The sequence below is a fragment of the Vulpes lagopus genome, chromosome 21, assembly GCF_018345385.1.
Source record: "Vulpes lagopus strain Blue_001 chromosome 21, ASM1834538v1, whole genome shotgun sequence".
Classification (NCBI taxonomy): domain Eukaryota; kingdom Metazoa; phylum Chordata; class Mammalia; order Carnivora; family Canidae; genus Vulpes; species Vulpes lagopus.
In genome coordinates, this window is record NC_054844.1 from 8,133,126 (window position 1) to 8,157,643 (window position 24,518).

General features: G+C 49.0%; 1 protein-coding gene across 4 annotated transcripts in view; it reads left to right on the forward strand.

The window, feature by feature from the left end:
• Nucleotides 1–24,518, forward strand: part of CLSTN3 (calsyntenin 3) — a 33,684-nt gene that overhangs the window by 8,040 nt on the left and 1,126 nt on the right. For all 4 annotated transcript variants that reach the window (XM_041736709.1, XM_041736708.1, XM_041736707.1 and 1 more), the window contains 16 exons: nt 1,549–1,671; nt 2,106–2,301; nt 4,136–4,344; nt 4,614–4,763; nt 4,989–5,174; nt 5,609–5,890; nt 6,682–6,794; nt 9,263–9,425; nt 10,008–10,064; nt 10,789–10,946; nt 11,080–11,228; nt 15,513–15,739; nt 16,046–16,216; nt 17,286–17,431; nt 17,653–17,788; nt 24,315–24,517. In XM_041736709.1, coding sequence (XP_041592643.1) covers nt 1,596–1,671; nt 2,106–2,301; nt 4,136–4,344; nt 4,614–4,763; nt 4,989–5,174; nt 5,609–5,890; nt 6,682–6,794; nt 9,263–9,425; nt 10,008–10,064; nt 10,789–10,946; nt 11,080–11,228; nt 15,513–15,739; nt 16,046–16,216; nt 17,286–17,431; nt 17,653–17,788; nt 24,315–24,517 — 2,622 coding nt within the window. In that variant the 5' untranslated portion in view covers nt 1,549–1,595. The remainder of the gene's footprint in view (nt 1–1,548; nt 1,672–2,105; nt 2,302–4,135; nt 4,345–4,613; nt 4,764–4,988; nt 5,175–5,608; nt 5,891–6,681; nt 6,795–9,262; nt 9,426–10,007; nt 10,065–10,788; nt 10,947–11,079; nt 11,229–15,512; nt 15,740–16,045; nt 16,217–17,285; nt 17,432–17,652; nt 17,789–24,314; nt 24,518) is intronic.

Sequence of the window (24,518 nt, forward strand, 5' to 3'; positions counted from 1 at the left end):
GAAAGCCAAGGAAGGAAGGGCAGGGAGCCAGGACTGAGTGAAGGAAATGAGCACGAAGAGTCTGTGGACAAGAGGAGAGGAACTGGGAGACTTCGGGGTGAGCTGTAGAGAGGGTGTCCAGCACCGGCCTGCTGCACCGCAGCTCCTTCATCTGCAGGCTGTAGTTCCTCACCTCAATCTCTGACCTCAGCCCAGCTTCTTAGCCTCCCACCACTTCCTGTGTTACTTTCTGAGCACCATCTTGTGGCTTTCTCCTCTGCCATTAGAGAAGGGGGTTCTGGTGATCATCTTCGAGAAAGGGGCAGGCATTCTGGTACCAGAAGGCTTTTTTTTGTAGTGTGATTGGAGGGAAGACTGGAAATGAGGAGTTTTTGTTCACCATCACACACTGGGCAGGTTTCCTTTTGGTGACTCAGTTTCCCATTGATGATACGTCTTCCTCCACCCATGTTCCACTGATAGGCCATCATGAATGGGCCCTGGGAGTTCAGTGGTTGGCATGATGGGCTTAGACAGAGCAAGCAGTTCAGATGGGATGGGGGATGATGTAGAGGGGAAGGGAACACACTGTGCTGTCCCCAGAGCCCCTCACCAGCTAGTGGGAGATGAGTCCTGGGAGGAGACACAATTGAGTGAGCTGAGTGTGGCAGGAGATAGGGAAATCTAGAGGCTGAGTGAGTCCCGCATCCTTCCTGGTTGGCTGGTGGTTGAAGGGAAGAGGGGTGGGATAGGCAAGAAGTAGGACTAAGTCATGAGTCTGTGTAAAAAGTGGGGTTCAGGGAGTGTGGGGCTTGGTGGCCTTGTGGGGGACACAGAGATGTACTGGCTATGAGTGCTCTCTTGGGTATAGGGATGAGGAGCAGGGAGGGGATTTGTCATGTTTCTAGGCCAGTTCAATAATCCCTTAGGATGTCGGCTGTGCTGGGTCTAGTCATTTGGCATTGATTCCTCTGCTCCATCCCTGCCCCTCCCTGTCCCCCTCCTCCTGTCCTATATTTTCTTTTCTCTTCGGTTGAATGGACTTAGGTTGGGGCTTGCCTGGGAGAGTGGAGGGATCAGGACTGAGATGGGGTGATGTGGCAGTGGAGAGGATAAACACTCAGGATCTCAGGAAACATCTAGATCTTCTTGTTCTCATCTCAACTCTGCTCTTAATCTATCCCTTCCCTTTCCCAGGGCCTTCTAAATGGCCTACCACTGCTTTCTGAATCTCCAGTCTCCACTTTCTAGCACTTGAAATTCCCAAAGAAAATTCTTCACCCTCTGACCACAGGTTTCCCCGTGGAGATAGTGGTTGCCCCTCTACCCCCAGAGTAGGCTGTTGCCATGGAAACTGCCTATCCTATGGTAGGAGAAGCCTGTAACCTTTCTCAGATCCTCTGACTCCTTTAATGCTGATTTCTTGTCCTCAGCCCTTCCTCCTGCAGGTGCTTCTGTAGCAGGTGGAAAGGGTGATAATGCTGGAATATAAGTGTGTCTGGGATGTACAGGAGTGGAGGGCCAGCTCACAGGTGCTTCCTCTCTTTTCCCTGGGCGGGGCGGGGACAGCCAACAAGCACAAGCCATGGATCGAGGCGGAATACCAAGGCATCGTCATGGAGAATGACAACACGGTCCTGCTGAACCCACCACTCTTTGCCTTGGACAAGGATGCCCCCTTGCGCTATGCAGGTGATTGGGGCTGGGGGATGACAAGGTGGGTAGGACAGAGAAAAAGTGGTTGGGAAGGCAGAGGGCAAAGGAGGAGCGAGGAAGTCCTGGGAGGGAGAGCAGTGGAAGTGGGGAAGAGGCTTCGGCAAAGTGGTAGAGGTAGATTTAATGATGGTGGCTGAGCAGAAGGAGCCAGAGAGAAAGATGTGGGCAGGCAGGGGTTAACCACATCAAGATTTTGTCACATCTCAGACCCAGTAGCTCTGAGAGGTTGCAGCTCTGGGAAGCTGGTGTTAGAGCTGTATGTCTGATAATTAACACTTTCCCACATTCAAGGAGGGGGGGTTGGGAGGAGAGATGAAGCAGAACCCAAGGCAGGGAGGCTGAGGCTGGGAAGAAGATGCTGGAAGTGGCCAAGGAGAAGGAGCCTCATTCCTCCTTCCCCCTTGGACCAGGTGAGATCTGTGGCTTCCGGCTCCACGGGTCTGGGGTACCTTTTGAGGCCGTGATTCTGGACAAAGCAACTGGAGAAGGGCTGATCCGGGCCAAGGAGCCAGTGGACTGTGAAGCCCAGAAGGAGCACACCTTCACCATCCAGGCCTATGACTGTGGCGAGGGCCCCGACGGGGCCAACACCAAGAAATCCCACAAGTGAGGAAGCCCTTGCCTCTTGCTCCCTGCTTCTGGGTCCTCCTCCCTCCTCCCAAGTCCCTCGTCTTCCTCTGTCCATGCTGGCATTGGATATCCACCCCTCCCCCTCTGTTCATCGTGTCCTCCAGGAGCTTTCATTCAAGGTGATAGAAACATGTAGTCAAATTTATGGGCTCTAACCCTGGTTCTGCCTCTTATGACCTTGGGCGACTTATTTAGCCTTTCTTTTTTTTTTTTTTTAAGATTTATTTATTTACTTATTTATGACAGACATAGGGAAAGAGAGAGAGAGGCAGAGACACAGGAGGAAGAAGAAGCAGGCTCCATGCCGGGAGCCCGATGTGGGACTCAATCCCGGGACTCCAGGATCATGTCCTGGGCCAAAGGCAGGCGCTAAACCGCTGAACCACACCAGGATCCCCTTATTTCTGGGTTCACTTTTACTTCTCTGCAAAATGGAGAAAATGATTATCCCTATTTTTCTAGGTTGCTGTGAAAAAGGGTAAAGGAGATGGTTTGTGTAAAAAGCATTCACCACAGTGCCTGATACACGGGAAAGGTTCAGTACATGGGAGTTATGTTGAGGAGGAGGGTAACAAGGAGGAGGATGATGAGCATCTCAGCACGCATCTGGATTCCTTCCACCCGCCCCACCAGTCTGCAGCATGCACGTACTCACACACATGATACACACATGCACAGCGTGAGGTGAGGGTCGGCTAGATGAAGAAAGCTGGGGCCTGAGAATCCTATGACTGTGTCCAGCTAACTTCTCTTCTGAGAACCAAGAAAGATTGGCATTCAGGGTTCCTGGGCCACTAAGAAGGACCAGTGATAAACGATTCCTTGTGACTTAGTTTCCCATTTGGAGATAGGACCCTGCCTCTGGAGATACATACATACATACATTTATTGAAATGTGCCTAGATCTTGGTAAGGGGCAAGGCTCAGCATGAAGGGCATAGTCCCAGGGCTGCTTACCCCATGGGGCCTGAGTAGGGGGGAGCCACACCTGACATGCACATTGCACACACATGCACAGAAGGCACCACTCCTCTTGCACTCACGTCAGATGACTTATGGCTTTTATATAAATATCACTTTCCTTCTCCTGGTTGGTTTTAAAGATTTTATTTTCTTTTAATTTTTTTTAAAAGACTTGTTTATTTATTTGAGGGGGGGGGGAGGTGGTAGAGAGAGGCAGAGAGAAACTCAAGCAGACTCTGAGCTGAGTGGGGAGTCCAATGTGGGGCTTGATCTCATGACCCTAAGATCAGGACCTGAGCCAAACCCAAGAGTTGGATGCTCAAATGACTGTGGAGCCCAGGGTGCCCCATAAGGATTTTCATTTTTAAGTAATTTCTATACCCACTGTGGGGCTCGAGCTCATAACCATGAGACCAAGATTTGGCTGTCCACTGACTGAGCTAGCCAGGCTCTCCATTCTCTGGTTGGTTTTAATTTGGCTTTTATTCTGTGTCTTCCTTGATTATGCCATTGGATCTGACTATCATGGGGGAACAGCCAGCTGGATATAAAATTCTGTTGTGTCCCTCATCTTGGCACCCAGCCTATAGCATTTGGTAGAGGAGTACTCCAAGTCAGCAGTTGGTATCCCCTGGGGTTGTTCCTTACCACTTATATCAATATCCCCTTCCCTGTGGGACCTGGTCTCCTGGGGGCGGGTGGAATAAGCATGCCCATGGCCCTTAGCTCAGGACACACTGGCTCCTGTTTGTCCTGGCTCCCTGTCCGCATTCCTAGTTGTGCTTCTCTTTATGTTTTGAGGCTGGCTGATTCTTCCTTGTCCCTCCTCCTGCTCTGGTACATGCAGGGCGACTGTGCATGTGCGGGTCAACGATGTAAATGAGTTTGCCCCTGTGTTTGTGGAGCGGCTATATCGCGCTGCCGTAACTGAGGGGAAGCTGTACGACCGCATCCTGAGGGTGGAAGCCATTGATGGTGACTGTTCCCCCCAGTACAGCCAGATCTGCTACTATGAGATCCTTACACCCAACACTCCCTTCCTCATAGACAATGACGGTGAGTCCATCTCCTGCCCACTCCAGCTGCCCATCCCTTGTATACCCATATCCCTCAGAGGATCCCGGGCTGAGCTCTCCACTTGTGCCTCTCAGATCATCATTCCATAACCTCCTTCCCAATGTAGAGCCTTTTTCCCCCAGATACATCCTTCCCAACTCCCTGCTACCTAATTCATCTGCTGCCCAATTGACTCATGAGTCATCTTGCCTCCCTAGGCTTTCTCTAGCACTCCTTACCCTCTTTGTTTTCCACCACACCCATCATAGGAAATATTGAAAACACGGAGAAGCTGCAGTACAGTGGTGAGAGGCTCTATAAGTTCACAGTGACAGCTTATGACTGTGGGAAGAAGCGGGCAGCGGATGATGCTGAGGTGGAGATCCAGGTGAAGCCTACCTGTAAACCCAGCTGGCAAGGTGAGGATCTCTGCTCTGTGATCCATTTTGTGAATTGTCTTTCACCTTGATCTCTCCATAGGGCTAGGTTAGGAGCCAGGGTAGAGATATTTGGGGGCAGACTTGCAGCTGTCTACCCTGGCTGTCTACCCAAGAGTGTCAGTGGACATGACAAGAGCAGAATGGATAAGAGCGGTTGTCTTCCTCTCTTCTCTCTCCACCACCCTCTCCCTTTCTCCCATGCAGGCTGGAACAAAAGGATTGAATATGCACCAGGTGCAGGGAGCTTGGCTTTGTTCCCTGGTATCCGCCTGGAGACCTGTGATGAACCTCTCTGGAATATTCAGGCCACTATAGAGCTGCAGACCAGCCATGTGGCCAAGGGCTGCGACCGTGACAACTACTCAGAGCGGGCCCTGAGGAAACTCTGTGGTGGGTGTGCCCTCCCCTTCCAGAGACCTCTGCCTGACCCTCCTCTGCCTCTTTCCTAAGACTCTGCTTTACATCTTCTCTTGCTCACCTACAAGGTGTATATATCCATAGAGGTTGTAGCATGTGGTTAACTCTTGTGGCCCCCAAAGCAAATCAATATATCATTTGGAAAAATGCATAATGCTAGCACATGACAGTCACCAGGTACATTGTGGAACAATGGCAGAGAGAGATGAAGGGTTGGAGAATGAGTTAGTTGGAGAGCCATTCCTTGAAGAGAGGTCCACCCTCTTGTGTCTTTGAAAGGCCAGAAAAGGCCATGAGACTAGCTGTGGGAAATCTCTCTCCTTCAGTCACTCTTGCTCTGGCTGCTTTCCTTTTCCCCAACTGTTGCCTCTCAGCTTTGACACTTGTGCCTTTTGGGGCTCCCACAGGTGCTGCCACTGGGGAGGTAGATTTGCTGCCCATGCCTGGCCCCAATGCCAACTGGACTGCGGGACTCTCGGTGCACTACAGCCAGGACAGCAGCCTCATCTACTGGTTCAATGGCACCCAAGCTGTGCAGGTGCCCCTGGGTGGCACAGCTGGGCTGGGCTCTGGACCCCAGGACAGTCTCAGTGACCATTTTACTCTGTCCTTTTGGATGAAGCATGGTGTAACTCCCAACAAGGGCAAGAAGGAAGAAGAAACCATCATGTGTAACACTGTCCAGAATGGTGAGCCTTCCCCAGGGCACTGGTCTGAGAGTGAGGAAATTGGCCTCTTATCCTGCCTCTGTCACCGCCCAGTTTGTGGCTGTGGACAGGTCACTTCCTCTCTCATCATTTGTAAGATGGCGGTGCTAGGTTTGATGCTCTCTGAAATTATGTGGTTTATTGCCTACATGACAGGTTGATACCCTACTGCTCTCAGAGTGCAGTGGGACCACTCGCTGCCCTTCTCACCTGCAATTGCCCAATCTCCCTGCATCCTGCCATGCGACAGGCTGCCCCCCAGTCTACTCCCATTGAACCATGTCTACTGCAGTGGAAAAGCCTGGATAGTGGTGTGCCCCATTCTTTCTCTCTGATCCCATCCTGTCCTTCTCTTAGAAGGGCTAGTTGACTCAATTTCCTAGTCCCCCTCTTTCCTCAACTGCAGTAGCATGTCCTTCTTGGCTCAGTCTTGTCCTAACCTTTCATTTCTGCCATTTCTCCAACCGCACTTCTCTTGACTTGAAAAGGGTTGTCACCCATGGAGTTTGCATTAACCAAAGGACCAGTAGAAATGTCAGTGAGAACAGGCTGGCCAGTGTTCCACTTGGCTAGTCAGAATGCTCAAGAAGCTCTCATGATCACTTGGACTGGACTCTGTGTGTGTCAGAGGAAGAGAAAGAGAGTAGACTCTAGGGAATACAGGAGGGAGAGCACCTGAGAGAGAAATGAGAATCCCAAGTCCTCTCTCTTTGGTGAACCTGTTCTTGCCTCAGGCCCTATGTTTGACCTCTATCTCCATCCTCTTCCCTCAGAGGATGGCTTCTCTCACTATTCACTGACCGTCCATGGCTGTAGAATTGCCTTCCTCTACTGGCCTCTACTTGAAAGTGCCCGCCCAGTCAAGTTCCTCTGGAAGCTGGAGCAGGTAAGGCCAGTGCCAGGCTCCTGGGAGAGCTGGAAGGAAGGGACTGGTATTTTCTGGGTTGCTCTCTGCTCCTTCATGCTCCACTTTCAGTGCCTGACCTTTACCCCCAGGTTCTCTTGTTCTCCTTTTTCAAGGCTTGTCTCCTACAGAAAGCACTCCAGGATTAAAAAGAAATTGGGAACACATTACTACTAACATCATACCCAACCAGCCATCTTTCACTCCTTGTTTTATTTCACCTTTTCCTTACTTAGAACTTTAACAGCACATATCCCTGACTCTCAAGCAGTTAGCATGTTGTAAGCCAGAAAGTAAGTAATTCTGAGGTATGCAAATTGGGTTTGGGTCTGGCCAGGGGAACTCACCAGCCATGAAATCTTCCTTGGTATGTTTAAATCTCAGTTTCTTGGCCTATTAAATGGGAATAATAGAAATTGTGTATATCAGGGTCATTGCGGGATTAAATGATGTGATAGACCTTATAAGTCAGAAGGAATGTTGACTCTTAATACTAATCTCTGTGATTATGAAGGATAAATAAAATCAGACCGAAAAAAAAAAAAAAGAGTAAAATCCTCTCTTGAGCTGATAGATGCAGCCTGTGCTTGTGCTTTATTCCTTTTCTAAGCTGACCACAAGGACTGGTGGGGACTAATTTGAGTTCTCATCTCCTTTTATTTTTCTTACAAACCCCAGTAGAGTGTGGAGTAAGCAGACAGCTGAAAAAAGGCAGGAAGTGGAAGAAAGAGAAAGGGAAAGGAAGAGTCTAGAAAATCCACAAATTGGATAATTGAGGACTGTCTACAAAAGCTTTCACTTTCTGTGGCACTTTTTAAAAGACACAGTCCGCCATTTGCTGCTTCTTGATCTTTCCCCTTTGTTGCTAACATTAGCAACATTACTCTGCTTTTCTTTTATTTCCCCTTATTTATTCAATAAATATTTGTTAAATATCAAGTAAGGCTCTCCCGTTCTTAGTTCTTAGTTCTAAGGATACAATGGAATATAAGATGGTACAAAGTCTTTGGCTTCTTTGAGCTTACATTTTAGTTGGAGAGGTAGATTTTTAAAAAGTAAGACGTCATCTACAAATGGTAAATTGTAATAAATTCTCTGAAAGAACAAGCAGAGAATTGAAATCGAGAATGGGAGAAGGCAAAGAGAGGGGAATTCACCTGAGATCAGATGTTCAGAGAAGGCCTGATTGAGGTGAAACTTAAGTTTTGTTCTAAAGGATAAGAAATAGGTGAGAAGAAAGTGTTTTAGGCAGAGAGAAGAGCTGATGCAAATGCCCTGAGGCAGGTAAGCGCTCAGCAAGCATGAGAAGGCCAGTGGGATTAGCATACAGTGAACAAGGGGGAAAGACTGGGCATGAGGTTGGAGAGATGGGTAGTGATCATGTTATACAGTGGACTTTGTCAGCTGAAGTTTGTTTAGATATTGTCCTATGAAGGCAGCCTTTTGAAAGGTTTAAAGCAGGGAAGTGATCTGATCAGATTTACATTTTAAGACATTACTTTTGGCAACTATGGGAGGAATGTATTGAAGAGACATAAAAACGTAAGGACCCAGACAAGGCTGTTGCCACAGTAAAGATTGAGGACTTGACTGATACATGGCAATGTAGAGAACTGCACAGAAACCCACAGCTTTTAGCTCTGTTTGGACCTAGGATCGACAATACTACTGATGGATTGGATGTGGAAGGTGAGGGAAAGGGAAGGATCAAAGGTATCCTGTAGGTCATCCATTTGAGCAACTAGACGACAGTGGAGTGTTTATGCTGGCCCAGGGAAAAGTGAGGAGATTGCGAAGGAATGTGGACTTCCATCTTACACATGTTAAATTTGAGATACCTGTGAGACCTCCAAGTGGAGAGACCAGCATTCAAAGGAGAGCTGTGGGGTGGAGTTGTAGATTTTGGAGTTACAGGCATGAATGCGGCATCTGAACCAACAGGAACAGACTAGGTAACTCCTAGAAGAGTGTGTAGAAAGAAAAGGGAAAAGGGTCTAGATTGAATCTTAAGGCATTCCAGCACTTAGAAGCTGATAAGGCAGAGAACTTTCTACCTCTGATTCCTTTGACTATCCTCCAACCCCATCTTGACTGACCCTAGGAGAAACTTCTATGGGGAGCCTCTTTGTTTTACTGTTGTGTTACAAACTTCTCTAGATCTTCCAGTGCCATACATACATACATACATTTTTGGGGGAAATTTATTCACAAAATAGTGTGTTAGTCCTCCTAGGAATGTTTATAATTTTTAGAGATTTCCCTGAAGTATAGGTACTTACCTGGTTGGTGCCTGATAGATTTGGGGCAGGGATGTTATTTTTTGAGTTGGGTAGGCAGCAATTCACTAGTAAGTCCTGCTGATACACCTGGGAATATGAGGGACTGTATCCTGTCTCCCAGGAGAAGGGGCAGTACCTTATGTGGGTTCTTGCCCTTGTACTGCCTCCCAGGTCTGTGATGATGAGTGGCACCACTATGCTTTGAACCTGGAGTTCCCCACAGTCACGCTTTATGCTGATGGCATCTCATTTGACCCTGCTCTCATCCATGACAATGGTCTCATCCACCCACCCCGAAGGGAACCTGCTCTCATGATTGGGGCCTGCTGGACTGGTAAGTCCCCTTGAGCTTCTCAGTGAAGACGCTGAAGGTTGGAGCCCATAGTGGCTTAGGATTGGTAAAGGAGTAAGAGCAGCTTGACTTCATGCATCACCCTGCAGTTGGGCGGGGTGACTCAGCTCTCCAGTGGAGGAGACCATGGTCCTCCCCTTAGCCCCTCACCCATCTGCAACTCTATTCAACTAGCTATCACCTCAGAGTGAGAATCTTTCTTTCTGTAACTTTGGCCAGTGCCCACATTGTTCCATCAAAGGGATGATTTTCATAGTACATTTCCCTGCTGGAGGTCGGTAGTACTTCAGAGAGTCATCAGTCTTCCTTAAGCTATTTTTTTCCTTCTGGGAGCCTGCACACACACACACACACACACACACACACACACACACACACACAGAGAGAGAGAGAGAGAGACAGACTTCTAATGTTGGTCTCTAACAGAGGCCAGAGAGATTGAGATGTGACATTGGTGGACAGGTTATTCCTACACAGGAGGGGACAGAGCAGAGAAGACCTCTTCTTCCTCCCTGCCAATCTGTCCCCACAACCCTAAACTCATTGCCACTTTTTTTCTTCCAGAGGAGAAGAACAAAGAGAAGGAAAAGGGAGGAGACAACAATACAGACACTACACAAGGTACTCTGTGCATAAGAACTGGAGACTAGAGAGCTCTCACCCTAACTTTCTGTGCTGTGCTCCTGATTCCATTCCAACCCCAAATCCCAGCCAGCCTGGTAGTTACTGCTGCCCACACTACCAGGAGGCAGAGCCTCCAAGAACTACTGCTGCAAGGCAGGGCTCCCTTGGAGAGGTAAGGCCAGATGGAGCTTGGTGGAATCCTGGGTGTCCCTTCCTGCCCACAGAAGGGAATGGAGGAATTCTCTTAATGGCTTTCCAAGACCACGATCCACTGGATGGTGGGAGGCAGGAGGTGGTCCCATGTAGGGAGATCTGGGCATCTGTGAAGCTCCACACCTCCCCCTGGGTCCCCATGCATGCCCTGTGACCACGACTTCTCGCCTTCCCCTCCTATTCCTCCACCTGCTCCTCTTTCCTCCCTTTGGTCCCACTCTCATCTTTCCCTTTCTCCCTCTCTTGGGGGCCTTTCTCATTTCCGTTGCTTCTGTTTTTCACTTTTGTCCTCTCTTTGGATTTACTCCCTCTTCAGGCTTCCTTTCTGCTTTCTTCAGTCTCTCCTAGCTTCACTTCCTGATCTCTTCTTTCCTTTTTCACGTCCATATTTCTCTTATTCACGCTCTTCCTCCAGGCTTCTGCCCTTTCCCTCTGCCCCTTTCCTGTTCCAGGCGCCTCTCCCCTCATCCACTCTCACCTCCTGTCCGCCCCTGTGTTCCTCCCCTAGGAGACCCCTTGCCGATCCACCACTACTTCCACGGCTACCTGGCTGGTTTCAGCGTGAGGTCAGGCCGCCTGGAGAGCCGCGAGGTCATCGAGTGCCTCTATGCATGTCGGGAGGGGCTGGACTATAGGGATTTCGAGAGCCTGGGCAAAGGCATGAAGGTATAGCCCCCTCCTCTGGCCCTGTCCTTCCCAGCATGCCCCCTGCCCCTGATCCCTGCCCACCTTTCTACCTCTGCTCCCTTCCTGTCCTGCCTCCTGGTCCTGCTCTCAGCTGTCTGTGTCTGGGGCCCAGGTCCACGTGAATCCCTCGCAGTCCCTGCTCACCCTGGAGGGGGATGATGTGGAGACCTTCAACCATGCCCTGCAGCATGTGGCTTACATGAACACTCTGCGCTTTGCCACGCCTGGCGTCAGGCCCCTGCGCCTCACCACTGCCGTCAAGTGAGTGTTGGGTGGGGTGGGCAAATCACAGAGGAGACTCAGGCAGTGTCAGAACTCTTGAGCCTTAGAGGTCACCCAGGGCTATGCACACCTCCCTCCCTCTATGGATGAGGAGATTGGGCCCCCAGAGACAACTGACCTGCTCAGTTGACATAACAATGTTTCAAGAAGAGCCTGGACTCGACTCAGGTTTAAACAATGAATTCGTTACTCTTTCTGCCAACCACCCCAGCTCCCAGGGCTTTGGGGTTTTAATTTTCTCTATGCCTCTATGCTGATATGTAAAGTGGGACAGACAGGGTACTGGACTGGGAGCTAGGAGATCCGACATTAATTCTGACTCAATGCTAATTGCCTGGATGATCTTGAGCAAATAACTCTAGTTTCACCTATTTTAGTCTTGATTCATCAAGCTCTTGCAAGGTCAAATAGGATGATCTAAATCTGGGTGTTGGTAACCTCTGGCCCAAGGGCCAAATCTGGCCTGCTGTCTGTTTTTGTAAATAAAGTTTTATTAGAACGCAGCCATTCCCATTCATTTGCTTATTATTTATCTCACTATGATGGCAGAGCTGAGTAGTTGGGACAGATCCGTATGGCCCAAAAAGCCAAAAATATTTATCATCTGGCCCTTCACAGAAAGTTTGCTGATCTTTGAATTCTAAGTAAATAATTTTAATTCTTTAAAGGAAAAATTTTACATTGTTTCAAAGTTTAAGTATGTTAGGTGTTTAAAAATGCAGATTGAGAGGTAATGAAACCATAATAGTTATGGACATAGTCTATTACTGACTAGCTTTTCATATTGAGCAAATGCTATAAAGCAGGGACAACAGTAGACTCTAACTCACAGAACTGTCATGAGAGCTAAATGATACAACCCAGGTCAACTGCCTAGCAAAGTGCCTATTCCACCAAAGTTGGCTGTTATATGCAGGCATTTTCACCCCCAGAATGTTTGTGGGGCAGTTTTTAGGAGATACTGCCATCTAGTGGGCGGATTACCACAATGTAGGAGTCAGGATTCCTGAATAAGCATTCCCTTCTTCCATACTCTGCCTCAGTTTCTCCATAAGCAATATTAAAATAAATATCTCTGGCTTGTCCCTCTCCTAGGAAGGGTGGGTTTAGAGAGGAGAGGACTCTGAGCCCTACAGAATGACTGAGCATGATCATTAGGTCTCACAGTCAGAGCTCTGGAAGGCAGGGGCAGCAGCTTTTGGGAATCATGCTTCTGGCCTGTGCTGTGGTCACGGTGTGGAGCTGAAGGCCACAGGTAGCTGGGGTCACGTGGGCACAGACCAGAGCTGTGTGCCTCCCCACCATGTTCTAGTGGGAGCTCTAGATGTTTGTTTGTTTTTAAAATTTATTTATTCATGAGAGACAGAGAGAGGCAGAGACATAGGCAGAGGGAGAAGCAGGCTCCTTGCAGGGAGCCCGATGTGGGACTTGATCCCAGGATCCCAGGATCATGACCTGAGCCAAAGGCAGACGCTCAACTGCTGAGCCACCTACGTGTCCCTAACTCTATGGCAGTCATGTTTAAAGGCAGTTAAAAGGCAGTTATGTAGAATTTAACCCACTTGAGACCAAGAAATTGCCTCATCCCCTGCACTAGGCTCAGGAGCCTTATCAGAAGGGAAAATGCTGTTTTTTAGTTTATGGTGGAGCTCTGCTGGGTGTGGGGGTGTCCCACAGTAGGAGGAGTTGACATCCTCTTTGTTGATGGACTCATCTGAATTCCTCCTACCTCTTTCATACTTAGGGGAGAGGCTTATCCAAGGGGTGGGAACTGACTTGTGGTCAGTGCTAACCTAATATTTCCTTGAGGTCATTGGAGAAAATAGAGAGAGGTGTGCAAGAGGGAGGGACAGGTACCTAACAGTACCTCACTTCCTCTGATACGTATCCTTGCCCTAGTCCACATGGCTTCCCCAGTTTCCAGCATTCAGTTCATGGGGCTCTGTCCATTTAGAGCCAGATGTATGCAAGTATTTGGTCAATGCAGATTTTCCCTAAGGTTCTTTCCTCCTCTTTCTTGGAAAGCCCATCTAGTTTGTGGCATTAACCCTTGAACAAATGGCTACCACATCTTTTTGTTTAACTTTGTCCTTTTCCCATAGCCCATGAATTTCTACCTGCTTGGTATAACTTCTGTCTAGTTCTGCCGGACAGGCTGAAGGTGAAATAATGACCTTTGATACCCAAACTAGCCCCTTCCCCATGAATTCTTTACTTCTGGGATGGTGTCTCTGACCTTGCAATCACTCAGGCTTAAAACCTCTGAGTCATCTTGGGTTTCTTTTCTTTCTTTCTTTTTTTTTTTTTTTTTTCATCTTGGGTTTCTCCCTGTCTATCTTCCATACCCCATCAGTTGCCAGGTTACCCTGATCCTGCTTGTGCCAGGTATTGGGAATCTGTCTCCATTTTCCCATTTCTGCTGTTATGACTCCAAGTCCCAGCTCTGATTATCACTTACCTAGCCTATTGTTATAACCTCCTAATGAGTTGACCCATCTCTGGTATTCTGACTTCAGTTCACCCTCCACCGGAGGCTAGGTTAGTGGTTATGTCAGAATTTTCATCCTCATATTCCCTGATGTAGAAGATATTAATGGCCTCCTCTTGGCTAGTGCTCAACAATTGTACTCAAGGTCCTCAACCATCTGACCTCAGCTTTCCTGCCTCACGTTCCTCTATTCCCCATGGTACGCTCCTCACCATCCACTCTAGGGTCTGCCTTCTGCCTCCAGGGAGTCCCTCCAAGGCAGCTCAGCTGCTACTTCTTTTGACTATTCCTTGCTAAATGCCCCATACCCATCCTAGCCAGAAATAACCTCTGCCTCTCTAAACTCTCATGGGTTTTTGTTTGTTCCACTTACATGATGATGACCATGTTTGACATTGTTTTCTAGTTGTGTGTCATATCTAAGCTCTTGGCCAGATCATTAGTGCCTTTGGGTCAGGGCTGGCTCTTTGGGTCGCCTTTGGAGTGCTCACTGCAATGGGGGTGTCTCTTGGAGCCTGTGCTTTTAGGTCAGCTGAAGTTATTTTCCAAGAAGCTTTGATCTGGGCCTCTTGGAATGACCATGCGGATTCTTAGGCCCCACTCCTTGTGGTGCAGGAACTCAGCAGGTTGTGGACATTGGTAACCTCAGAGGCTCTGAGTTCATTGTATTTGCTGAGGTTACCCATTTCCCTTTTGGCTCCCATGGTCAAGCTGGCCATACTCAGTAACACTCTCAGCACAAGTGTATGGACCATACCATAGGCCTTGTTTTTGAGTTATCCAACTCCCTTGTGAAGGCTGCTTGTTCAAGGGATACTACTTTATAAATAAGTCTGACAAACCTGGGCCCCAAATAGTGGTTGTGGTTCAGTGGAAAGAATGACCTAAGAATAAGAAGAATGGGTTTAAGCCTTGACTCTGACACTTATTTCTTGGGTGACCAAGATGCTTGGTCATCTTTGGCTTCTAATCCCGAGTCCACAGCATTCAAATAAAGTTGGATGAAATGATATGTGCAAATGCTTCAGAAACCAGCAAATGTGATGAGAAAGTAAGGTGTCATTCCTATTGATTGGTAAAAGAGGGAGCTGAAAGTGATCCTGGGAACACCTTTCAGAGCAGCTGTGCTGTGAGTTGATTGGCCTGGCTGAGCGCTTTAGGGTGCCTCTTCTGTTGCCAAGGTCAGAGAGGCTTTGTGGGACCATGGATGCAGGTCATAGTAGCTCACCTGCCAAGGTAGGGTTCTCCGATATTGAAGGGAATGAATACAAGACACACCACAAAGGAGGAAATCCTTGGATAGGATCCCCTACTGTATCCCTCCCCTCCACTTTTGTTGTTAAATATTTTTTGGCATGTATCTGCCAGGTATTTTACTGAACCCACTTCTTAATTTAAATCTCCCGAGTAAAGAACTGTGTATGCTTAAACATTTTTGTAGATTCTGTTTGCAGAATGAAGTTTTGATAGATGCCCCATAATCTTGGATTAGGGCACTAATGATGTGCTCACCTTTGCAGGTCAGAGTTGCTTGATCTGTCCCTGGCCCTTTCCCACAGTGGCATCCTCCCAGGAAAGGCTATCTCCCCTCCAGCTTTACTACAGAGTGGGAGTGGTGCTGCTGCAGAGATACTCTCTCTCTTTCTTCCCTTCCCCTCCCCAACATGGGGCACTTTTCTGTAGAGCTGCAGGTCTAGAGGGATGGAACAGAGTATGGATTGGAAGGGAGGAGATGTTGGGATCACAAGCTGCCTCTCTCCACTCTTGTCATATAGGTGCTTCAGTGAAGAATCCTGTGTCTCCATCCCCGAAGTGGAGGGCTACGTGGTGGTTCTTCAGCCTGATGCCCCCCAGATCCTCCTGAGTGGCACTGCTCATTTTGCCCGCCCAGCTGTGGACTTTGAAGGACCTGAGGGGATCCCTTTGTTCCCTGATCTTCAAATCACTTGTTCCATTTCTCACCAGGTGGAAGCCAAAAAGGATGAGAGTTGGCAGGGCACAGGTAAGGATGACTCCAGGGAGTGATGTCATCCTGAGAAGCAAGAAGCAGCTCATGTCTGGAACCAGAGGGTGGGGGTAGAAAAATCAGGCTAGAAATGCAAGTGACTTCATCCTGCATTTGCTTGCTTAGAACCATTTACATTAGAACATGGAGCCAAAAGGAGGCCTGTGAGTGTGAAGAAAGTTTTGGGTAATGACATTTTTGAAAATGATGCTGACTGCTCTCAGGGAATGAGTCTGGAGGGGGAAGAATGGCCGTGAGGTGGGCCCTTTGGCTGCGACCCAGATCTGACTATCTCTCATCCAGTGACAGATACACGCATGTCAGATGAGATTGTGCACAACCTGGATGGCTGTGAGATTTCTCTGGTGGGTGACGACCTAGACCCCGAGCGGGAAAGCTTGCTCCTGGACATGGCATCCTTGCAGCAGCGAGGGCTGGAGCTCACCAACACGTCTGCCTACCTCACCATTGCCGGTCAGTGGGGACTGAGAGCCTGTCTTCTTTTTCTGTGAGTGCCCCTTCCCATAATCAAGTCTCTGGGAATTCCAGAGTGTCCTCCTTCCAGGCCAAGTGCCATCTTGCTCCTTCACAGCCTGGAAGCTCCTTTGGCTTCCAGATTGCCCCTAGAGGAGGTGTGCTAGGGTTTAGGCTCCCGAGTTGTTCTTTTTTTTTTTTTTTTTTTTTTAAGATTTTATTTATTTATTCATGAAACACACACACACACACACACACACACACACACAGAGGCATAGACATAGGCAGAAGGAGAAGCAGGCTCCATGCAGGGAGCTGGTTGCGGGACTCAATCCCGGGTCTCCAGGATCACGTCCTGGGCTGAAGGCAGGCGCTAAACCACTGAGCCACCCAGGCGTCCCTGAGTGGTTCTTTCTCCCTGCTTTTCTCTACACCCTGGCTCTCTCTGTTCCTGGTTCCACTCCTCCTGTGGCTCAGTCTTCTCTGATGGGCTTCCAATCCTCTAGGTATTTGGTCCTAGCTGTCCTCTCATGTCTTCCACCTCTCTGATGTCCGTACACACCAGAGATTTAATTCACATGCTCATACCTTAATGAATAGTGGTAATGACTTGGTAGCTTCCAAAGGAAGCCTGCTGTTCTCTGAAGGCTCCTCCATAAAGGAGGATGGAGAAGATGGTCATAACTAGTTCCCTCCTATTTCCTTTTTCTTCTAGAGCCTCGCCAAGGACTTCTGTATTTTTTGCTCTCTCCATTTCCCTCCAGCTTGCCTCCTCCCTCTGTCTTGCATGGTGTCCTTATTGCCTTCTCTTCAGCCCTACCCAGAAGCCACAGAGTTTTTAGAGAAAAGCAGAGCAGGAAATGGACCCCAGTCACTCTACCCCAGTCAGAGCTGTGCTGGGGGTGGAGGGGTACATCTCTTGGGGGAACTCCGATCATACCTCTGCTGAGGGGGTGGGACTGACCCATGCTGTGGCTATGTGTGCTATCAGCTGATGGGAGTCTGAGAGAGAGGTTTCTGCCTGGATTTTTTGCTGGCTCCTGCCCTGAGCTGCTTCCTCCTCCCGCAGGGGTGGAGAGCATCACTGTGTATGAAGAGATCCTGAGGCAGGCTCATTATCGGCTGCGACATGGAGCTGCCCTCTATGCCAGGAAATTCCGACTGTCCTGCTCAGAAATGAACGGTCGTTACTCCAGCAATGAATTCATCGTGGAGGTATTTAGGGGGTCTCCTTCCCTCTACAGCTGTCCCGCTGTCGAGGAGCCCCGGTGGAGCAGACTGAGAGCCATAGTTGGTGGGAGTGGACATTGCACAGAGGAGCCCAGGACCTGGCAGTGGCAGACGAGATGCCGTGGGGCTGGGTTAGCAGATGGGCTCTAGCGAAGTGGAGGAGGACCTGCAGAGAAGCGGGTGCCCACTGAGCTCTCCCTCTCCAGGTCAACGTTCTGCACAGCATGAACCGGGTGGCCCACCCCAGCCACATGCTCAGCTCACAGCAGTTCCTGCACCGTGGGCATCAGCCTCCCCCTGAGATGGCTGGACACAGCCTGGCCAGCTCCCACCGAAACTCCAGTACGTAAGACCTCATGGGGGCCAGGCAGGGTGGGGGTCAGGGTGGTGGTGGTGAGGAGCAGGCTGGGCACAGGCATCCTCTCCTCCACCCTGGGAAGGGAGGCAGCTAGTGGAGCTATGGTTCTGTTTCCTGTGCTATCTGACTTAACTGACCACTGTTCCAATCCCTGTAACCCCTGGACCATTAACTTTCTGTCATGAAGGATATGAGCCGGTGTCATTCATTGAGTGGGGGACACTCATGCCCGGAATCATAAAGTCAGTGGGGGGTTTAGGCCTCTTTGTTGTTCTGCTGCCCTCCCCCAGCAATATCAAATTAGCCTTGGACCTAGGGATCCTCTTTAGTGAAGCCATCAAGTATTTATGAAGCACTTGCTGTGTACTAGTACTGTCCTAAAGTGCTGTTAGGGACATAAAAGAATTATATGATAGATTCAGTCTCTATCCTCAAGGAGAAAGTTGGTGTTATTACATGTTATTACATGTATTATGTGCTCCCTATAAAGTCACAAGTCTTTCTAAAATAAAGCATGCAGTGAGGCAAAGTATTAAATCCAGATGGACAGCTGCCCTTCTGACCAATCTTTTTCCCTGACCATGGACCTTTACCAATGATGCAGGGTTTAGTTCCCAATTTAAGAGCTGCTTAATTATAGACAAACTAGAAATTACTAGTATAAAGAAGAAAAATCAGTCATAATTCATCGCAGAGAGGAAGCCATTGTTGGCATTCCAGTTTTTTTCTATGCCTTTTTTAAAAAATATATAGTTGGCATCAAACTACTTTGTAACCTGGTATTTACACCTAATATTTTAAGAGGAGTTTTTCCCGTTATTAAAAACTGCAAAATGATCCTGATGATGCTGAAAATGATTTTTGGAAACCCTTTTAGAATTGCTTTTAAAGTCAATTTATGTGATACATTTATTTTTATTACTTTTTAAGCTACACCTTGCTTTTGACCCATTTCAGTATTACCCAGTTTCGTCAGCCACTTTTGTCAGAGTTGGCTTTGGATATCATTTGAAGTTTTTTTTTTTTTAAGATTTTATTTATTTATTCATGAGAGACACATACAGAGAGAGAAAGAGAGGCAGAGACACAGGCAGAGGGAGAAGCAAGCTCCATGCAGGGAGCCCGACGTGGGACTCGATCCTGGGTCTCCAGGATCAGGCCCTGGGCTAAAGGTAGTGCTAAACCACTGAGCCCCGCGTGCTGCCCTCATTTGAAGTTTTTAAACATACAACCCACTCTCAGAGGGCCCAGATTTGTCACTTTTGAAAAAAGTCAAAGGGTGTATTATAGGCTCTGAAGGCAATTTCCTAAGGAATTCTGAAAAATACTTTCTTGGAAGAAGTCCATGGTCTCCAAACATGACCTTGAAAGTCACAGAGTTCATATCAATACATTTAATAAGAAAAATAGTGAACACATAGATATGTGTACCAGGTACCTTGCTCATGGGCTTTTATACATATTAACTCATTTAATAATTACGAACAACAAATAAAATAGGTACTAGAATTATCCCCTTTAAAGGTAAGGGAACGGAAGTTCAGAGAGGTTAAGCACTTTATCCAAGATCACACAGCTAGAAAGAGATAAGAGCTTGGATTCAGATCCAGGCAGCAGGATTTCAGAGCCATACCTTATCCACAGCTATGTTTGATGTTTGCTTGCTTGCTTCTTCTCTTGTCTTCTCTCCTCTCCTTTCTTCTTTTTTTCTTTCCCTCCTCCTCCCTTTCTCTCTTTCTTCTTTCTTTCTCTCATTATTTTATAGTTGCATCTAATTTGGGGGAGCTCCTGAGGGCTTCCTAGGGCTTTTTTGGCTGAGGTTAGCTCCCTGGTACTCCCAGGGAATCCATCTGGTTTCCTCCCCTTAAGTGGTGGCCATCACTAGAAAGTTCCCTTTCCCTGGAACGGGTACCCTTCTTCCTTGTTGTCTCTAGAAACAATTGCAGGAGTCTCTCAGTGTTTTACTTACTATGGCAAAACAGTTGGAGGTAGGGGTGGAGGAAGTAGGGATGTAGGGGTGAAGAGGGAGAGCATAATGCATAACCAAGTTGCAAAGCTTCATAGAAACGTCACACAATCTTTAGAGACCTGTGAGCAAGCTAAACCCATTTTTGTTAAAAAGGTCCCTTGGGCCAGCTCTCCCCCGCCCCCCTCGCAGCCCCCCACGATACCCTAGCTCTTTCTCCAGTTCTTTCCTTGGGAATCATCCCACTCAACCTCATCTGGGTTGGATACTGGATTCTACTACTTAGGTTAGGCTCAAAGTAGATCCGGATTGGCATTGCTGCTGGGCCTTGTGAGATTCTCAAGCCTTATTTTCTCTGATATGAGGTTCCTGGGGGAGGGAATCACTGTTGTAACCACCCCAGAGCTTTGTGCCCTGAGCAGCCAGCTGCCCCACACTGGCTGGCCTGGCAGTCTTATTTTCTCACCCCTCATCCCCAGAAGCTGCCTGGGAGTGCTCCAGGGTGTGTGAAGGTTGCCTTTGCTTCACCTCCTCAGAGTGAAACCCAGCCTCCCCATCTACTGTTCTGAGCTGATGTCCACACCAACCAAACTTCTCTTTGTGATTTCAATTGAGAGAGGCAGCCTGCTTTTACTTTTTCTCTTATTTTGGCCTGAGTAGGATGCAGGGTTCATGGTTCACCAAAGGGATTGGTGATTGACAGCTCCTGAGCATACCAGAAGATCCACTTCATAAAACCTGTTCCCTATGCCTTCTCTATTTGCAGTGTTCCTTCCTTTCACCTCCCAACTGTCTAGGAACCCTCTCAACTGCAAGTGTAGTGTTACAGAGTTATGGCTTTGCAATTTCAATTTGCTCTAACCAGGGAGATACTGAAGGAGGCCACATCCCCTCCAATGGGATAGGGAGTTCATTTCTCTGAAGCTCCTAAGCGTGCCAGAAAGGAGAGATCAGTGTGAATTGGGACAGTCAGGGAAGGCTTCGTGGTCCAGGTAGAGTTTGAGCTTGGACCTTGAAGGGTAGAAGAGATTTTAGATGAGCGTGAGAGAGAATGAGAATTTGAGCATGGGGCGTAGGCAGTGGCTTGGGGTGTTCATGGCTTGGGAGAAGAAGGTTGTCTCAGAAGGGTGTGGTGAGAGATGAAGGCAATATTTATCTAGTCATCCTGAATTTTGATACACATAAGAATCAGCTCGGGAGCTGTAAAAACACTTGGTTCCTAGGTTACTTTATGCCCCATACCAGTTAAATCAGAATGGAGGTAGGAGCCAGGCATCAGTGGTTTTTAAAGATCCCCAAGTGATTCTAACATGCAGCCAAGTTTGGGAATGGCTTCCCTACTTTGTTTCCTACAAGTATGTGAAGCTTTGCAAGAAGATCTACAATGAAATAGCGTAAGCATAGGGGTGCTTAGGTGGCTCAGTTGGTTAATCGTCTGCCTTTGGCTCAAGTCATGATCCCAGAGTCCTGGGATTGAGCCCCGCATTGGGCTCCCTGATCAGTGAGGAGTCTGCCTTTCCCTCTGTCCCTCCCTTGTTCATTCTCTCTTTCTCTGTCTCTCTCTCTCTCCCTCAAATAAACAAATAAAATCTTAAAAAAAAAAAAAAAAAAGGAAAGAAATAGGGTAAGCATAGAGGCACCTGGGTGGCTTAGTTGGTTAAGTGCCTGACTCTTGATCTCAGCTCAGGGCTCAGGCCTTGATTGCAGGGCCATAAGTTCAAGCCCCACACTGGGTGCTGGATATGGAGCCTAAGTTTAAATAAAAGGTGGGGGGAATAGGGAAAGCATAGAAAATGAACTAGGGAGTGTGTGTGTGTGTGGGAGGGATAATAAGAATAAGATGCAGGCAGGGAATAAAGTCTATTCACAAAATACATACCCTGAGATACTTGTGGTTGCTATAGTGGGCTAGAATTTGGGCTCTGAGCTTCCTTGCAACTTAAGCAAGAGGAAACCTGAGTGGTTATGAAGTCATATGATAAGAGCCAGCCAGTATTTCAAGAGAAGTCCCACGACTGAGAGCAGAAAGAAATTTCTCCCAAGGCTCTTTAGAAAGGAGGCACCATGCAGGACTATCGCCAGGGCTTTCAACAGTGTCCTCACAACTAACTGAAACCAGAAGTTTCACAAGGGCTATTTGATAAAACACCCCTTCATGTTGGCTACTGCAGGTCATTCAAGGCCAGAATGAACTGCTTGGATCTAATGTAGCAAGAAAGGTTGATTGCCCTTTTCAAACTCTTGGTTTTTGGGTTTTTATCAGTCACTAATTAAAAAACCCTGCCATCCTGCTAGTTTCTAGGCTCATTTTTAATTAACTATATTTGTTTGCCTGCAGATACATGGTTTGCATTTTGTCTGTCCTGAGGTCATTTCTTATTTCTGGCAATCAACTTGTCCTTTGCTTCACCAGGCTCGGGGCTCAGATGAACAAACGCATTTGATTAAGGCACAAACCAGAAACTTTAGCTTTTCATCATTGTGCTCCTAGAGCAAGTTTATCTGCAATGGCCTCCACTCTGAACGGGGAGAGCATCTCCATTCTAGAGCCTGAGCTTAACCACAGAGGTCATCTCTTGGCAGGGTTACTGCTCCTGGATCTTGCCCACTGACTTGGCGACCTGGGAAGGACCCTTCCCTTGCAGATGGTCAGAAAAAGCACCTCTGTCCCCTTCTCCTCTCCTCCTTCTTCCCTAAGCAGTTGAGAAATGCTGAGCTAGCCAGGCCCATATCTGCCCTAGAGCCAGTGCCCAGGGAACCTGCCGGTCCTGTTTAGCAGAATCAGCTCTCATTGGCAAGTGGCCGCAAGTGAGCTATAGGTCAGGTCAGGATGGGGACCAACTTGGCAGAGGGCCATCAGGGTGGCCTCAGGGAGGTGTGAAGTTAGTGTGTCTGCTGAGGCAGGGCATTCTCCACACACTTGATTGGCCTTGGAGCTCATGGCAGTCTGCAGGTGCTGGTTGCTGGGGAGGAGGGGTATGCAACAGGCTGTGTGTGCTTCCATGCTGTATGCTTCTTTATATTCTGCTCTGTCTCTCAACATGTGAGTCTTCAAGGCTGTGAGTAAATTTGGGACCAGGAGGTATATGTATAGGCTGTGTATATGCCCTGCATACACATGATCATCCCTGAGTGACGGGACTGTCCAGATTCTGGGCTTCACGGAGCCTCTGTGGTTGGGAGGTTCTGTGCACAACAGTAAGCAGGTGTGTGAACCCATGTTGGGTAGAGTGGCCCAGCTGCCTACGCAGGCCCTCAGCCTGGGGACACTTGTGTGGGGTCTCTACCTCCACTTGCTGTCTGTGGGGCTGTGGGCTTTCCGGTCTTGGCTCCTCCTGCCTCCCTGGGTGCTGTATGTATGTGTGCGGGAGGCGGCCAGGGCCATGCTCACGGCTGCCTGTTCTGTGGCTCTCACCGCCCACATTTGGGCTGTTTACGTCTTCCTTCAGGGGGTTGCCTGGTGTGCCCAGCTGGCAGGGAGCTGGGTGACCCTGCACATATGGCTCTGCTGTGCCTTGCTGGAGACCCTCAGACACATCCCTTTGCTCCAGCTGTGTGAGCAGGCTGCCTGGTGGCTTGTGCAGGCGGCTGTGTGGGCTGGCAGAGTCCTGACTCGGGTACAGGGTGTGGTAGCTCTTGTCCAGCTGTGTGCCCACACTTTCTTCCTGGGCGTATGCTTGTGCGCACACCTCTGCTTTGCCGCCATCAGCTCTGAGGTCCATGTGAGAGTGCAGGCCCCTCTCTCTGTCTCACTGCCCTCCAGGGTCCGTGCTCCCCTGAGGCTCGGCGGCACAGTAAGGCTGCCGGGCCAGGGGTGCGACACGGTCAAGGGGGAGGCGGGTCTACCTCAGGGGGAGATTTGGGGGGAGAAGAAGCCCCAGAGGTCCAGGAGCCCTGAGCCCATGAGGAGAAGGGCGGTGTCACAGAGCAGGAATGAGCGCAGTCCAGGTAGGTAAGTGAAGGGGCTGTGCCTTGCCCCTTGGATCTGTCCCCCAACCTTGGGTGTCAGCATCTCCTGGCTTCTAGGCCAGGCTTGGGGCCTGCCTCTCCTCTCATGATGCAGGAGGACATTCTCTCCTCTTGTACCATTAAGCCTGTGTGACTGCCTATCTCCTTTCCCAACTGGGGCCAGGCACCTCTTCCCTAGGCTGAGTGGTCTCTGGGGAAGGCAGAGGCAGAATGACCCCGGTAGGCTCCAGTCCTGCCCTCTGTTGACTGAGAACAGCGCTACTCCTAATAGCCTTGGGCTGGGAGCTCTCCTCCCCTGCCCATGCCTCCCTTTGGACAGCTCCCTCTGTCTGTCCCTTTGGCCTTAGCAGCTCTTCTGCCCCCTTTCTTCCCTATCTCTTGCTCTTACAATAGGGCTCTATTTCTCCTCCGGCTTATACAGGGTATTCCCTCCTTCTGGGCCACGGAGGATCCTGTCTTCTCTTACTCCAGGACTTCCTCTTCCCCAGGGTGTCCCCCACCCCCCATCCCCCTCTGTGTCACGTCCCTGTAGGTGTGCCTGGCCATAATCTCCTCACTGCACACTCTCCCCACAGTGGTTCCTAGCGCAGCGACTCTCATCATTGTGGTGTGTGTGGGTTTCCTGGTGCTCATGGTCATCTTGGGCCTCGTGCGCATCCACTCCCTTCACCGCCGCGTCTCAGGGGCCGGTGGGCCTCCAGAGGCCTCCAGTGACCCCAAGGACCCTGACCTCTTCTGGGATGACTCCGCGCTCACTATTATCGTGAATCCTATGGAGG